Raw genomic sequence first — 17,651 nt, 5'->3', positions numbered from 1 at the left:
GAACTCAGATGCCCAGAGGCCTTCGGCACGTGTACCTCAAGATTAACATGTGTGATCCAGGAGGATAGGGAGAGGCAAAATTGCAGGAGTTTAGAGCGGTGACAAAATTTACAGTGTTTCAAGTTCTTATAAGCACGATTTTACTTTTACTTTCTACCTGCTATCACCACAAGTTGCCAAGGCAGGTAACTTCGTCACTAAAGGGCTGTACTACTTTGTGCAATGTTTGTCTTTAGCAATCGTTTGTCTCCGGGAGGAAATTGAAGCTGAATGGCGATAGGGTAAAATAAAAAACATATTTTTCATATTTTAGCCTCTATTGTTTGGCTACTTTTGGAAGCTTCTCTCCTTGGAAAAGCGTCTGATTTTCGATGGAAGTCTCCCAGTGTGAGTACTGTAAATATCTCAACAGATGCTTGGCTTGTTAATCATCAGCTCGACTCCTTGGTGGTCAGTGCAGCAGCAGCAGGGTATTAATTCTGGATATGAGGGCTCTCCACAACATTTGGTTCTTTTTCCAGAAAGGAAAGATGAAAAAGGGGGAGGGATCGCCCGTGAGTCTGACTGACAGTTTACATAATGAGCTTGCGAGGACAAGAGGCAACTATATAAACAGCTCGAAGGGAAGCAAGTTTTCCATTTACTGAGCGCTGTTAGCTCCGGTGAAGGAGGAGCGGTTCAACACTAAACACTCCCCCTGTGCGTCTCTCACCAAATCCACTCGGCTTTGGAGTTTATAAAGGCGACTAAAGCAATCAGAGTTTGCTCGTTGGCTGCAGGATTAATTCCCAGAGGGGGATGGTTTAAACACCTGGATTATACCTTCCATTTTCTGCTGGTGCTTGAGGAATAATTGGAAGGACAGGGTGTTCTAGCTGAATTGCTGTGACGACTTTTTGTCTCAAGGAAGAAGCATTTACTTGGACCAATTGAGGAATATCGGAGGAAAATTAAACCCAATTCCCAGTAAAAGTGTGAAGCCTTGAATAACAGGAGGATGGCAGCTTTGCGCATCTTTGGCTTGACGTTTCTGTTAATGATTTTGCAGCAGGTAATCACGCATTGAAAAAAAAGGGGGGGGTTCACTGAATGAGTGGTCCTAAATGTAATTGGGTGATGGAAGCCAGTTGTATGGCAAAACCTGGGGTAAGCGCTGATGTGGCTCTTTTGTATGTCTCTTCTTTGTGCAGAGGGTGTCCGGCTCTGGCGTCTTCCAACTGGAGCTGCACGAGTTTGCGAATAGCCAGGGGTCCCTGGCTAGCGGAAAACCGTGTTCGCCCCACTGTAGGACCTTCTTTCGCGTCTGTCTAAAGCATTTTCAGGCAGTGGTCTCTCCGGGTTCCTGTACTTTCGGGAGCATCGTCACACCAGTCCTGGGAGTAAACTCCTTCAGCGTCAAAGAAACAGAGAGATTTGGAAGCCCCATTAAGTTACCCTTCAACTTCACGTGGCCGGTGAGATCCCACCTTAAACATGATTTAAATTTTATGGAGGGGGGATAAAAGGTTAAACAGAGTGCGCTGTTAATCTTTAGTGAAAACAAACTACTTTCGTCCTTAGACTTATTTCCATAACTTCCTTGAAAAGAAGAAAGAGATGGAATATTACATCCAGTCTATAAGCATAGATGTCAGTATTACTTGAAGAGAGATGTACATACATGCAAACTGGGAAAATTTGCATGCAACAAAACGTGTGTGTGCGTGTGTGAGAGAGAGAGAGGGGGGGGGGGTGGGTGGGAGGGGTTGAGAGAAACCTTCTGACCATCAAAAGAGAAATAAAATGCCCTTGTCAGTGAAAGACACGAGAAACGTTTTCCCAAGAGATGAAAACAGCCCTAAGGAAGCTCCGTTTCATTGACTCGGACAAAGTAATGCTATCTGCAATTAGATTAATTAAAATGTATATCTCCGACCTGGCAGCACTACGGTTTCCTTGTTTCAACCAATTGTTTCAGCTGCAAGGAAGACTCTGTGACAGACCAGAACCTTTTCTGATCAATCTAACTCAAGATCTCGCTTGTCTTACATTCTGTATCTTCCTCTCACTTATGTTTTGTTTCCATTCACAGGGAACTTTCTCACTGATCATTGAAGCCTGGCATGCTCCTGCAAATTACCTTCCAGAAGGTGAATATGACACTGCACTTAGCAATCACGAGGGGGCGACCGTTTCCTAAAATTCGATACTTGTCTGTAAACTAATCCGAAATAGTTAACCTGTCAACGTCACTAGAAAAGTTTTAAAGTAAACTAAATTGACCTTATTGAATTCCGATGTTTATACTATAATCTCGGTGCTAGCTTTATCCTACAATCGGGAGCTATTCCCTAAATGATATCCATCAGGTTTGCTTTGATTTTGTCCCCTACCTAATCTCCAACACAATTGCGTTTCCTCCAGTTTATTTTTGGCGTGGGAAAGAAAGGAGCTCTTTGGTGAGAAAACTACAAGGCTGCCAAAAAGTCATGACTGCCTTTTCCTGTATTTTACACCTTTTTCAAATTCCGCCCTTTGGAAAAGGAATAATGGCTTTGGGATGTTTTTCTGACATAGAGGAAAAGGATATTTCAACAGCACAACTGTTCTCACTTTGAAAAGCTTTCTGCAAAGCCTCTTAGGTTCATGGTTAATAATCATTGATACTGGAGACAATAGCTGAAGTGCTATTCCTGAACTCCACGCTGGTATGCTTTGCATTAGCACATTGTGTGTGCCTTTTTCCCTATCGCATGCAAACAAATGGCAGAATGCACCATGCTTCTTTGAAATTGTCCCTCCAGTTACGTCAGATAAATTATCCCTTTATCTGACGTAAACAATACAGTGATGTTTACGTGTTGCTATGATTAATGCAGTTTCCGGGCCCGACCTTGGTCCTTTTTTCATTTAAAGGGAAAAATAGTAATGCTATCAGTGGGACCAGGATCGGTGCCATTACATCGATAAAGTAAAGTGCATTGTTTAGTTTTTAGAAATCTTTAACATTTTGATATTTAGCCGAGGTGGTGTCACTAGTTGTGTTGAGCAGTTGCGAGTGGCACTGGTTGAGGAGATGGCACTGTGGGGTGTAGCATAGAGTCAGGGTACAGCTCTGGGATGGCAATGAGATGCGCTGTGGGGTGGCACCGGTTGGGGGTGCACTGGCTCGGGGATGCAGTGCGGGAGAGTTGGAGGGGGCTGTATCTCGCAGCAGCACTGAGCCCGAGCTGTGTGTGTGCCGCAGGTTCTCAGGCCCCGGCCAAGGAGTGGCTGATCAGTCAGGTGTCGATCCGGCGGCCGCTGGCGGTGGGCGAGAACTGGTCCCAGGACGAGCAAAGCAGCTCGCAGACCCAGCTGCGGTTCTCCTACCGGGTGATTTGCAGCGAGCACTACTACGGGGACAGCTGCTCCCGCCTCTGCAAGCGCCGCAACGACACCTTCGGCCACTACGTGTGCGAGCCGGACGGCAGCGTGGCCTGCCTACCGGGCTGGACCGGCGAGTACTGCACCGAGCGTAAGTGACACCGCCCGCCGCTCCGGGCAGGGGGATCCCGACACGCCCCTCCCCTGCACTGCCACAGCGCTCCCTTCCAGGAATCCTATCGGCCCCACCTGAGGGGCGGGGCTGCTGCGTGGGCAGCCGCTGCCGCCTCGCGCCTGTTGCCGGGCTGCCCATAGGTGGTAAAGCTGAAAGCGGCGCGTGCCGGCGCCTGGGGGCGGGGAAGTTCTCGAGCGCTGCTCCGGAGGCTGCAGGGAGCAAAGGGCGCGCGCTAGAGCTAACGCGTGCTGCAGAAACCAACTGGCTGCGAGCTCGGAGCGCGTGGCACTGCCGTGTGGCGGGGCGGGGGCGAGCCGCCTTCCCCTAACCCCGGGCTCCCCCCTCCAGCCTCTTCCCAGCCGCGAACCCTCTGGGGCCGGTGATTCACCTCCCAGGGCGGCCATCAGCGCGCCCTCCCCCATGCTGATCCGCGGGTGATCCTGCGGCTGTTAGCTCCTCTTTCTAGCGGCCAGCCCGCCCCCTCTCGCCCCTAGAGGGGGTATTGACTGGGAAGCGGGGTGATCCTGCCCCGCCTCGCTAGCCCCCCATAGCAGAGTCCAGGGAGAGCCTAGTGAAGACAAGTGTAGTTCGCACACGTGCTAGCAGGGCTAGGCGCTAAAGAGAGTTTCTCTCATGCGCTGCCTTGTCTTCATTAGGGCTTAGCCCTGCCTTAGCCCTAGCAGTTGATTAGAACAAACCTTTTTTCCTAGCTGTAGTCAAGGCCTAACAAACAGGTCCTGTCTCCAACCCCATTTACACAGTTAAATAGTAGAGCTACACCGATCCCGGCCTCACACTGACCCCTAGGCTCACAGCACTGGAAAGAAAAAGACGTGCCTAATGAGGCCTTGCCTACAGTGGCTTCCTTCCTCCCCCTCAACACTTTCAGCTTCTTGGTAGTTCTGGTGCAATTCCACAGGTGGCAGCAATGATGAGAGCTAGGGTAGACAGGATAGCAACGTTTTAACCGCTGTGGCATCTATATTGTGAGCTGAAATGACAGCAGCTTGCCTGTTCTCATTCTTTCACCACTGCTACCCCCAGAGGAGATGCAATAGTGAGAGGACACGGCCACCTCTTCTTGTTTTTTTTCCTCAAGCTTTAAAGAAGCAGGAGGGCATGTTTGTTGTGTAAACAGAAAAACTAAAGGACACCTCTGTTCACAGCAAATGCTGGCTTTCTCTGGTTCACTTCTTTCTGCTCCAAAGATGCCTATGATCTGAATTTTTAAATGAAAGTTTTAAAGTGTGTTGTAGGTTTCAATATATTTATTAAAAAGCAATTTTTATTTTTTTAAAGTGTAAACTATATTGCCAGATGTATTTAAATCTTTCTGTTGTGGTTTTTTTTTTTTTTGTTATAGCCATCTGTCTGTCTGGTTGTACTGAGCAAAATGGATATTGCAACAAGCCAGGAGAGTGCATGTGAGTAGATGATGATCTCAACCTGAACTTGACAGCAACTTTAACCTTTTATAGTAATTAACATTTTAATTATTTTTTTTTTCTAGCTGTCGTCCTGGCTGGCAAGGCCGTTATTGTGATGAGTGCATTCCTCATATAGGCTGCCGCCACGGGACTTGTAAAACACAGTGGCAGTGCATATGTGATGAAGGCTGGGGTGGCCTCTTCTGTGACCAAGGTTAGTTTGTGTATTTCATGGTACTGAGCTAAGAAATGTAAAGGCTTGTCTACACAAACATTTAATTCGCTGCAAGCTGGGGTGTGAATCTACCTCCTCACCCCCACTAGCCTCCTTGCAGACTGCTCTAATCCTTGAAAAAATTAGAGTGCTCTAACCAATTGTTAATGTGCCTCAGCAGGGTGCATATGGACAGTTAACTCCACAGCAGGTTAGTTAGTGCAGGATAGATTCACCTCCTAGCTTGTCTTGAACTAATTGTTTGTGTAGACAAGCCCTAACCCAGAGCATCTGGACTAAATCTCTTCCAGTGAAATGTCAATAGGCAACAATTTGTTGAAAGTCTCTCTTATGCTAACTGTCATACTTTATTAATAGTATACATGAAAACATAAATTAACTTTTTTTTTTTAATTTTGGCTTTTTCTTTAAAAACTGGTTGAAATGCTGAATATGCAGTCTTTTTGCTTGTTCAAACAAGAACTGTAAGTTCAGCTATTTATTAGTAGAAATAAAGCAGTTTACTAACTCCAACAGAAGTAAATACCGCCATTTGAGCCTTCCTTATTTCTACACATGAGGAAGTAAACTCATCATGAGTCTGGAGTGTGTGAGAAAACTCCTAGAGCAAGCTTGAAAAGCAGAGGTTCTGTTTTAAGGGATACCAGACCACTTTACTTGCTCACCCATTGAATCTCTGAACTTTAGCCAACTGAATGTGTCCTCAAGGTCATAGTTATATTGTTGAAACTGAGATCATAAACTACGGTTGTAAAACAATGTAAATAGCTGTGGAGATGGTTGTGATACGGTTAGGTTTCTTAAGTGTGAATAAGGCAAGACTTATTGTTAAGTTTGTCAAGGCATGTGTTGTCTTTCACAGGATGTACACTTTTCAACGTGATAAGTGCACATCTAAATCCCATTAAGGCTAATGGGTTTATACACACACACACAGGGGAGAGTATACTTAAGGCACTTATACAGTTAAAGGTTTGCCAGGTCTTCCACATTTTGGAGCTTAGATATACTGTGATGGGAGAAATAACAGATTTATTGGTGATTTGGAGAGTTAAATATTCTGTATTCATTCTGCTGACAACAAAATGAAAACCTTCTTAGCTGAAACTCTATTTTTTTGCTGTCTAAAATGTTTGTTTTCACGTTTTGTGCTGTCATATTTTGGCAAATGAGTGGGTTCTATTAGGTTGTCAAAATTTCTAACATTTGTCTTTGCAGATCTCAACTACTGCACCCACCACAAACCATGCAAAAATGGAGCCACTTGTCTGAACACTGGCCAAGGCAGTTACACATGTTCATGCAAACCTGGTTTCACTGGTGTTGACTGTGAACATGAAATCAGCGAGTGTGACAGCAACCCCTGTAGGAATGGTGGTAGTTGCACGGTAAGAGCTAATTTTAAATGGGAAGCCAGTCTGTGAAACAAACACAAGTATACCTTTTAAAAAATGGCTTGGTAACAACACAATGGGAATCTGATAGTTGACAGGTCCATTACTAAAGCTCTCAGATATCATACTGAACCTTTCCTGGAAGTGTCAGGGGAGGAAGTTTACTATAGGAAGAGATGTATTGCCTAGATCAAAACTAGTCAACTGAGCCTTGCTGGGGAGGCCATTATGAAATCCTTGCAAGATGCTGGCCTAGTAAGAGAATAAATATCAAAAATAAACTTCCTCAAACCAAAATGCATACAGAAATGCACTAAAACCTTTTTAGCCATCAATAAAGGAGTAAACCTGCATTACACTAGAGGAGTATAATCTATTAAAACTTCTGTACAACAAGCTTATGCATTTTAGAGCGTTCTGCTGTCTAGTGTTTCAATATATTTGCAGAACCATTCAGTCATTAATTTTACCTGTTGAAAAAGAACAATAGATCATGGATATCAAATGTGCTCTGTATATTCTGCCTGAAGCCAGTGCATTAAGCCCCACTGTTCACCCCCAAGGGCTCACAAGGATCACACTCAGAAATAGCAGAGGGTTTCATTACGGTTTACAGGTGGGTCTCTTCATAGAGTAGCTAAATTGGTCCTCACCAGAAATGGGCTGCCATGCAGAGGATGAATGGGCAGCTTGCAACTGTGTTATCAGATACCCCACACAGTGCAGGCCTAAGAGGGCCTTGGGGATCTTATTAAATAAACAGTGGTAAAGTTAGTAGTGTCTTTGTTTAGCTGGCCATTTGGATCCCCACAGTTGCACCTGTTCTGCTTGACTAATTCAGTGATTACCCCTACTCTGAACGTGGCTGTCTAGCAGGGTGGATAAAAATCAATGATTTAAAAAAAAAATTGTAAAAATTGGATTTTTTTATTTAAATCAGATTTTTTTTTTTATGAAATGCTTTTTGATGAAAAATCTAAGACACATTATAGCTCAAAGATATCTCATCATGGAATAGGGATTATAAATTCTAATTCTATAGTATGAGACAATATATTAATGTAATGTTTAAGAAACATTTTGTAAATGAGTTCCAATAGTTCATGGATTAGGGACCCAATCTTATGGGGTTCCAGGGGCTTCTGTATAAATTATTTAGATTAATCTTTCTATCTACCCAATGGGACTCGGTGCTCAGTCTAGAACAGGGGCGGGCAAACTTTTTGGCCTGAAGGCCGCATCCGGTTTCAGAAATTGTATGGAGGGCCCATTAGGGGAGGTTGTGCCTCCCCAAACAGCCAGGCGTGGCCCGGCCCCCGCCCCTTATCTGACACACACACACCCCCGCTTCTCGTCACCTGATGCCCCCCTACCTCATCCACCCCCGCTGCTGTCTGTCCCCTGATCGCCCCCGGACCTCCGCCCCTAACTGCCCCATGTTGCCCCATCCAACCCTCCCCCCCGGGACCCCTCCGCCATCCAACCACCCCTTCGTCCTGTCCCCAACCGCCCCCGGAACTCCTGCCCCTGACTGCCTCCCCCATCCAACCAACCCTTCTCCCTGACCACCCTTCGGAACCCCCGCCCCGCATTCAACCCTCCTGATCCCCCATCCCTATCCACACCCCCAACCCCAGACCACCCCTCTGCCCTCTATCCAACCCCCCTCCACCATTCCCTGCCCCCTTACTGTTCTGCCTGGAGCACTGGTGGCTGGCAGTGTGGGCTGCAGCACGTAGCACGCAGCACAGAGCACCGAGTCAGGCAGGGCTGCAGCTGTGCTACCCCAGGAGCTTGTAGCCCTGCTGCCCAGAGCATTGCGCTTGCGGCACAGTGAGCTGAGGCTGCGGGGGAAGGGGAACAGCGTGGGAGGGGCTGGGGGATAGCCTCCCTGGCCAGGAGCCCAGGGCCCGGGCACAACGGTCCCGCGGGCTGGATGTGGCCCGCGAGCCATAGTTTGCCCACCGCTGGTCTAGAAGATACCATCAGAGATGCTTAGTTTTTCAGTTCTCAAACTGTGGATTTGTGTCTCCAGAGATAACATGCTTGTTAACAGCAAAAATGTTTTTGAAACAAATAAATAAATAATATAGAGGTGAGAAATAACAGACCTCAACAAATTTGTCCCTCTGCAAATTTGTGTACACAGTCAATCCCTTACCTCTCCCTAAAAGTGCAAAGTTTCAAAAAGTTCAATGAATAGAAGATTGTTGGGGGCGGAATAGATCTGGACAAGGAGAAGAAGTCTGGAGATAAATGTGAGAAGGGAGGGACAGGCAGTAGAAACAAAAGTGAAACTGTTTGAGCAGCATATGCCAGAAGTCTTGAGGTCTTTCTCATTGATTTGAGATCTACCATACCATTCTCTCATTAGAAGGGAAAAGCTATAATGGCAGCAGGCCATAAAAGAGACCCAGTTTGGGAATAAGAACCACTCAAGAAATATATGCTTGCTGATGATGTTTTAAAGAAAGTCACACCAGTGAACTGGTGGAAGTCACTCAGGACTGCGCCGGGGGGGGCAAGTGGGCCAATTTTCCCGGGGCCCCACAGGGGCCCCGCGAGCCCTGGCCCGGCGGTGGTCCGGGTCTTTGGCGTCATTTTGGCGGTGGAGGGCCCTTCAGTGCTGCTGAAGACGCGGAGTGACTGAAGGGGACCCCCACCCCGCCGCCGAAGACCCGGACTGCCGCCGGGTGAGTACAAGCGCCGCAGCTCCCCTGCTTTGCCCCAGGCCCCCTGAATCCTCTGGGCGGGCCTGAAGTCACTTAATCACTTGGATTCAAAGACTGTTGAAGTGATAATCTCACTTTTAACAGTAGTAGCTTCTTCTGCTGGTGTAGAAAGAATACATTCATTCCAAATTGAGAAATCGTTTGGGACCTGAAAAAGCAGGAAAGCTTGTTTTTCTTTTCCAGATTATGAACAAACAGGAAAATGAAGGTGAAGACAACTGAGTTAGCTGCAGAAGTCAATATTTTAAGTTTCTCATGTTGACCTGGCTGACATAGTCAATTTAATTTTTTTTAAATTCATTTAACTATTTCAGTTAAAAACAATTTTAACAAAACCAAACCTGATTTTAAAAAACTTGAATGTTTAACTAAATTCAAAAATTCATATGCTTGTTTTATTAAAATATTGTATGTTTGCTGTTGAAAAAAATCCAGAATACATAAAGTTGTTGTTTAGTTAAATAAAACAATTTAAATGTCTGTCAGGTGAGGTTCTCCTCTTAATACAGCATGGCAAGAAAATCCTCTAAATATTAATGATTAACCTATTGAATTGGAGATAGTTCATCTCCCAATGACTTCATAAATATCTGCTTCAATTACCTTTGGTAAATGAAATAACCAAACAATCATTCATTTTTTGATATAGCTATAAAATTAACCTGAAAAGTTTTCAAAATAAATCACTGTTTAAAAATGTATAGTGTGTACCTTCTAAAAATGAAACCTACATCTATTTCTGAGTTGTGAAGAATATGTATTAAGGTTATAACAGCCAACAAGAATGCACTTTTATGTAGAAATCCATGATTAAATAGAGTCTTCCTGACTAGTGATTTAACAAATCCACTCTGCTGTCTAGTGACTTAATCCCTCTGAGTCCCTCTGCATTTTTTTCCTCTAAATACTTCACTGGCTGCAGAGAACAATACATTCCCATCAGGTAGATGAGGCGGGATGGAAGAAAGTTTGCTGTTGATCAATAGAGGATACGTGAGAGTAACTGCCTTCGAATGGAGTCAAATAGCAAAAGTCCAATGTTAAGTTTTTAATTTTGCAGGATATGGAGAATGGCTACCATTGCCTATGCCCCCCTGGATACTATGGTGCTCACTGTGAGCATAGTGCCTTGACTTGTGTTGACTCACCTTGTTTTAATGGTGGCACATGCTTGGAAAAGGACCAAGGGGCCAGCTACACTTGCCGTTGCCCTCTCGGCTTTACAGGATCTAACTGTGAAAAGAAAGTGGATAGATGCACAAGCAACCCTTGTGCAAATGGTAAGTCTTCCCATCAGGAGATCCTATGTATCTCTTGATCCTTCACACTTTCAGTGCTAAAGTGATGGAAATCTTTAATTTGATCTCTGGCCCATCCTCTGTGTTATCAGCCTACCTCTCCGATTATATATTCACTTCCTATCCTGGCCTCTCAGAAGGAACCAACATTGTTATGTTGTACGTAAATTACCAGTGCATTAGAGATTGCAGGAGATTTATCAAGGGAAGGAGGAAAGGGGAGAAGTGTGCAGACTAAATGAAACTACCTATATATTAAAGGGACAAGGTGGGTGAGGCAATATCTTGTATTGGACTAACTTCTTTTGGTGAGAGAGATTTTGTCACCCACCTTATCTCTCTATTATCCTGGGACCAACATGTATGCAATGTTTTGTATCCATTATATTAAAAGGACCTGATTATAAATCACAATAGCTTGATTAGGCAACTTGTAGAGCTTTCAAAATATGCATGTTGTGTTTATATAAAACTATTTCCTGCCTGTTGCAGTAATATGAATTGCTTACCGAGGAAGTGACTTAGTGTTCAGGATGACGTCCATTGCTGACTAAACTTTTTATTGTATTTTTTTCCAGGTGGTCATTGCTTTGATTTGGGTCAACTCCGTGTGTGTCGCTGCCGTGCTGGTTTCTCTGGTCAGAAATGTGAGATAAACATCAACGAGTGTGCCAGGAATCCATGTTCTAATGGGGGCTCTTGTCATGACCTGATCAATGACTATACCTGCACCTGCTTGCCAGGCTACACAGGCAGGAACTGTGACATTAAAACCAGAGATGAATGTGCTTCTGGGCCATGCCAGAATGGGGCCACGTGCTATGATGGACTTTATAATGCTAACTTTCTTTGTAACTGTCCTTATGGCTTCATGGGCAGCCGTTGTGAGTTCCCGGTTTATACAGTGCCCGTTCCATATCCTCCTAAACCTGTTCCCTGGATAGCTATATCCATGGGTGTGGGACTGGTGGCTTTGCTTGTATTATTCTGCATGATAGCTATGGTCATCAGACAGATGCGGAGGCACCCAGAGCAGGACTTGGAGACAATGAACAATCTGTCTGATTTCCAGAAGGACAACCTTATTCCAGCTTCCCAGCTCAAAAACACCAATAAAAATAAAGACCTAGAGGTGGACTGTGGGCTGGAAAAATCAAACTACAAACCTAAGAACCATATATTGGACTATAACCTGGTAAAGGATCTGCCAAGCAGAGGGACACAGGAAGATAAATATTATAAAAGTGAAAAGTGTTTAGGAGAGAAGCCTCCCCTCCGATTATACAGGTAAGAGTGCAGTTTTTCCCGGTAATTGTTAAGCCACATCTGTCCAAGGTGCATATGAGAGAAAAGGCAGTTTTTCATTCAGGGAGCAGAAGTGTGGGGGGGAAATAGATGATAGGTGGGGAATCTTCAGATTGGAGCATGATTTTTACTGTCCCTGTCAATTAAACTCTATTTCTGCCCAGGATGCAGCCAGTCTGGGTAATGGATGGGATTGGCAATCAGTCCATTCGTGAAAATAAGTAGTCTTTCCTTCCCAACTAGATGATGGAGAGACAAGAACGGATCTATATTGAGATTAAAAATAATTATTTCAGATCTTAATAAAGCAAAGATTAGGACAGCCTTCCCAAGAACATCCTGTTTTGTGGAGGTGGGAGGTTGGAATAAGAACCATATTCCAGCCAAAGAGAGAAAAAGATGGGTTTGCATTGGTTCAGCCTTTTGACATAGGTACAAATCTCTCACTTGGGTTTCACATGTGATTTAAATGCTGCATTGTAATGCTGACATTGCAGGAAATGAAAAGGGACAGGAGATGGAGCTGAGTAGTAAATTATTAGACAGGGCACGGTGGAAGTGTAGCAGGACAGTACTGAATCCTCTTTTCAATTGTAACCTCCTGCTCATTGTAGAGAACACCTGAAACAAAGATTGTTACTTGATTCAGGGTATTACCTCATCTTTTTACCCATCTTCCCCTTCCCATTCATCCTCTACCTTCTCATATGGATATTTCTAGAAGACCTTTATAAGGGATTTTATTATCTTCAGAGTCCTTAGATTTTTACTTTGTCTCTGTGTCTCCCTTAGTGAAAAGCCAGAATGTAGGATATCAGCAATATGCTCTCCAAGGGATTCTATGTACCAGTCTGTCTTCGTGATAACAGAGGAGCGTAACGAGTGTGTCATAGCCACAGAGGTAAGTGCACAGTTCCCCAAGACTCTACCTAGGCAGTCATTGATTCAGCGTGACAGGGCAAGTCATCTTTCAGAACTGAAGTCTGAGAGGGTGGCAGTTGTATTGTCGGGATTTTAAGCACCCTCTGCTTTTCATCTATACCATGATCAAAGGCTATGATTGGCGGACCATCAGTGGTACATAGAACTCTCTGGTGGCCCACAGCAGCACCAGAACAAACAGAAAATCCAGAGGGGAGATATAGGAAGTAGTCTAACTTATTTCTTTCAGAGGTGCTAAGCTCAGAAGTGAAGTCAATGGGAGCTGAGGGTGCCCAGCACTACTGAAAATCAGATCATAAAAGTTTAATGAGTGGAGGTAGTGGGGCAGTGGTAAATAAGATTACTTGGTCCACAAAATGAAAAAGTGATAGATCCTAGACCATAGACACAAAGCTCGGAGAGTCTCTTCCCCCCCCGCCACCCAACAGCAAGAGGACATAAGAGAATAATCCAGGGGTGGCATCTGTTCTATGGGAACACAGATACAGCTATGGAGTTCCATCAATAGATGTAAGATAGCTGAATAAGCACCAGTAAGAGTACTGTGAGGCCTGGTCTACACTACCGCTTAAGTCAATGTAAGTCACATCACTCAGGGGTGTGAAAAAAGCACCCCCCTGAGCGACGTAGCTTACATCGATTTAATGCACTGTCTACACCGCGCTATGTTGACGGGAAGACACTCCGACCAATTTACTTACCTTCTGCCTCTCGAGGAGGTGGAGTACAGCCATCAACTTATTGCATCTTCACAAGACCTGCTAAATCGATGCTACTGCATCAATCGCAGCAGTGCCGATTGTGTGTGCCAGTGCAGTCAAGTCAGGGAAGGGCACTTAAATCCCTTGCCACATGGGATCCTGTTACTTGTGTAGATTTTGATGTGGTATCTGAGAGGCCAGGGGACAATACAGAAACCGATCAGCGTGGGGTAGTGTTGAGAATTTAAACAAAAGCTGTTAAGGAACTGAATATTTACTGAGGGACTAACAACCATTTGGAAAAAGGCCCAATGAGAAGTTAAGGGCAATTTAATGCCAACTGGTGGCTTTCTTATCTGAAGAAAAACACCTCTACCCCGATTATAACGCGGTAAAGCAGTGCTCCAAGGGGGTGGATCAAAGCAAGTTCGATATAACGCGGTTTCACCTATAACGTGGTAAGATTTTTTTGGCTCCCGAGGACAGCGTTATATCAGGGTAGAGGTGTACCTTGAACTGAGTTTTCTCTATTTCTACTTTTCTGCCTATGTGCCCAGTTTGGTACTGTAGTTTCAGAGGGCCCAGGGGAGGAGAAATCTGCTGTGGCATTAACACTCAGTACAACAGAATTCTAGCTCCTCTAAGATTCCTACTTAAAAGGCAAGCTGAAAAATAGTGGGAATACAAATCAGATAAAATAGAAAGCTTATGGCTAATGGAAAGAATTTTCAAAGGCACATATGGCAGTTAGATGCCTAATTCCTCCTAACAATCAGTGGGAGTTAGGCCCTACTTGCTATATGTGCCTTTGAAAATCTCCCCTAATGTTTTCAAACCTGGCTGCCTAAAGTTAAACTCCTAAATCCATATTTGGCATTTAAATAAAAGTGGTCTGGTTTTCAAGAGTGCTGCCGGATGATTTTTAGCACTTTTGAAAGTCGGGTAAATTTGGGTTAGGAAGCCTGAACTTAGGCACCTGGATTTGAAAATTTTGACCTAAATTAACTTGCATTCAAACCAGATAATTCACCTGTAGAAAGTGAGACTACTTGAAATAGGGCAGAGCTGTTAGCTACTGATTCTCTGACCTGTGGGAGTCAGTGGGATAGCCTCATCCCCTGGGTAATGATTATTAAGCTGCAGAAACCTCTGGCTTAAATTAGTTTGATTTGGATGTACTTGGTTTATTGATTTGCTTGTTTTGTTTTAAATCTACAATATTCTACACATGGTACCTTCTTCTCAATCCTTTTTAAAATTATTTTATTTCCTGACAGGTATAAAACTGAAGGGTCAGTTTGTATGCACCTCAGATTTGGTGATGCCAGGAGATGGACGTTTCTGTTGCATTGTTTACAATTCAGAACTGGATTGGATTTTTTTTAATTATATGCAACTTGCTGCTCTCAGGAGGAGGCTGGAACTGGGTGAACTGGACAGACTGTGAATTTACCGAAAGATGCAATACACCTTTTTGTTTCTAGTGCCCTTGTTTGACATTTGATACAAGGAATTTAATTGGCTATAGAAAAGAGAGGGGCAGAGGAGAGAAGAATGAAAAAACTGTTGTTTGACTAGCTTTTTACATGATATTGAGGCCAGTTCCTCATGGACAGACCTGTGACTTTCCAAACTCTAACTCTGAGAGATTCCAGTTGGAGCAGAAGGCACTTGACTATCACTTATATGTGCAGATGTTGCCGTGGGAAACACGCATGAAGAAAAAGATACATTGCTATGCAGATATTGGATACAGAATAAATAAGATCTCAATTTTTTTCTTAGGTTTAAAAGTGCCTAAAGTGTGTCAGAATCTAGGGAGCTCAAACAGAGACTTGACTGCCTTCTTTTGCAGTACCTGACCAGTATTGGGCAGGGGTGGTTGACACTTCCTGCTGCTCATTTATTTACATCATCTTGGCTCCAGCTGCATTTATTTCAGGCAATTTAACGGGTATGGGGAAGAGGGATACTGAATTTATGTTTCTCTCATTTGATGTTGCTTTGGAGAACTTTGGACTTGAGCAGTAATTTGGGACACAGTTCCATCCCTGAAATGATAGCGGACTCTTCCAAATTTAAACTGCTGAGAAGGGGGTTGTGTAATGAATGTTTGTTGCCTCTTTCCCCTCGGTATGAGGAGAGACATAATACCAGCCCTAACTGAAAGCCTTACAAATGCGTTTAAACTCAATCAGCTACTGGAACCTACACATGCTGAGCTATCTCAGCTCTTTTTATGCCCTTTGCACTACCAATGATTGTGAATAGAAGTGAAGTTTTTCTTCTGACAGCCTTTTTTTTTTTTTTTTTTGGCAAGGACTTGGGAGTTTGTGTTTTGATTCTGAATCAGGTGCCACCTTCAACTGCAAATAGTCTCAAAGTCCTGGCTGTTACTTTTCAAAGGAGGGGGAGGGGTTTATTTCCCTATCCTTTACTTCCCTATTGTAGAAACCACCTCTCCTCCCCTACACATACAGTCCTTTCACCCCTGTTCCAAATGCGCAACAGAGAAGCAGCATCTGAGAGGCCCTCTTTAAGGACAGACTCAGAATATAATTTGAAGGCTCTAGGCTTGTCCTCTTTGTTTCTCTCCCGCCCACAGCAACAGGGAAATGGGGAAGCTACTCCTTGAATGCAGAGGTGCAGTTCTGAACTGGTAGGTTCAGTGCACATAGACTATCTTATATACATTTACAGCAATAATATTTGACAGCCAAGTGGAAAGTGCTGTGACATACTGTAGTGATAAGAAAACTGCAAGGTGGGGCGGAATGGAGAGGGAGGAAACAAGATCTCATACAAGGAAACCTGGGACTATGCTATCTACTACTGTTCCTGACCTTGTAAATCCTAGTATTGGACTAGACCATCTGCTGCCTTGAACTGTGCAGGCAAGGTCCCGTCCTAATGTCCACTACTGACCTTCTGCTCTGACCACAGAGATCATTTTGAAGATGACCTTCAGAAATCAATAATATGGATTTTAGTTTGTCTGTTTGTAGTTTATTTTGAAGTCTCGTATTTCAGTAATTTAAAAAATCAGAAGCACTGAACTTTCTACGTTTTATAACATTATTTTGTATATAATGTATATTTATAATCAAACCAGAAGTGTAAATATGTTTATTACTTCTCATGTAATGTTTTTAATGTGATAAAGTTTGAATTTTATTTTTTTTTCAAACAATGAAAATACCTTCCTGCTACTATGAAGTTTATGTGGTTTGTCTTTTTACCCTCAGATTTCATGATCCTATGATATACAGCAGGGGTAGGCAACCTAGGGCATGCATGCTGAAGGCAGCACGCGAGCTGATTTTCAGTGGCACTCACACTGCCTGGGTCCTGGACGCTGGTCCGGGGGGCTCTGCATTTTAATTTAATTTTAAATTGAGCTTCTTAAACATTTTAAAAATCTTATTTACTTTACATACAACAATAGTTTAGTTATATGTTCTAGACATAGAAAAATACCTTCTAAAAACATTAAAATGTATTACTGGCACACGAAACCTTAAATTAGAGTGAATAAATGAAGACTCGGCACACCACTTCTGAAAGGTTGCCGACCCCTGATATGCAGGGTAACTTCTTGTCCCAGAAACAAGTTTGACTGTCAGCTCTCCATATCCACCCCAAATTTACATCTTATGCATACTTGCTGTTATCCCACTTTGACTATTTAACTGACATCAGAGAGGTTGTAGTATGGAACTGAGCTGACAGAAAAGTTGCTTTTACTCTAAATTTTTACATCCCTATACAAACTTCTTACAGATTTTATGTGCTTATAAAGTGGCAGAATTAACTCCTTGGTAAGGTTTGCAGTGCACTTACAGGGTAAGAATTAATCACGGTAGGTCAGTAACACATTTCTTTCAGAAACTCCTTGAGTAAGGACCAAATCTTTACATGTAGGCAACTGAATCTCTTACTGTAGCATACAAGTTTGGCAGTAGTGCATCTACTACATGCATAAACAAATTGTAACAGCAGGAACAGGAAAAAGTTGCTCCTCTCTTCATTACAAGTGCCAAAAAGCATGTTAAATTTTATTCCAAATGACTGTTTAAAATATATATGTATGTTTTTAA

At 43.6% G+C, this 17,651-nt stretch overlaps 1 protein-coding gene across 1 annotated transcript; it reads left to right on the top strand.

The window, feature by feature from the left end:
* Positions 1-658: 658 nt before the first annotated feature.
* On the top strand, positions 659-16,766 carry DLL4 (delta like canonical Notch ligand 4). Its single transcript, XM_054027839.1, has 11 exons — positions 659-1,051; positions 1,191-1,454; positions 2,072-2,129; positions 3,227-3,496; positions 4,884-4,944; positions 5,031-5,161; positions 6,401-6,570; positions 10,369-10,588; positions 11,185-11,893; positions 12,704-12,812; positions 14,832-16,766. Exons 1-11 carry the CDS (start codon positions 998-1,000, stop codon positions 14,835-14,837), a joined length of 2,052 nt encoding a protein of 683 aa, XP_053883814.1. The 5' UTR covers positions 659-997; the 3' UTR covers positions 14,838-16,766.
* Positions 16,767-17,651: the final 885 nt, after the last annotated feature.

This window comes from Malaclemys terrapin, chromosome 4, assembly GCF_027887155.1.
Source record: "Malaclemys terrapin pileata isolate rMalTer1 chromosome 4, rMalTer1.hap1, whole genome shotgun sequence".
Classification (NCBI taxonomy): domain Eukaryota; kingdom Metazoa; phylum Chordata; order Testudines; family Emydidae; genus Malaclemys; species Malaclemys terrapin.
This window is presented reverse-complemented; position numbering and strand designations above follow the sequence as displayed.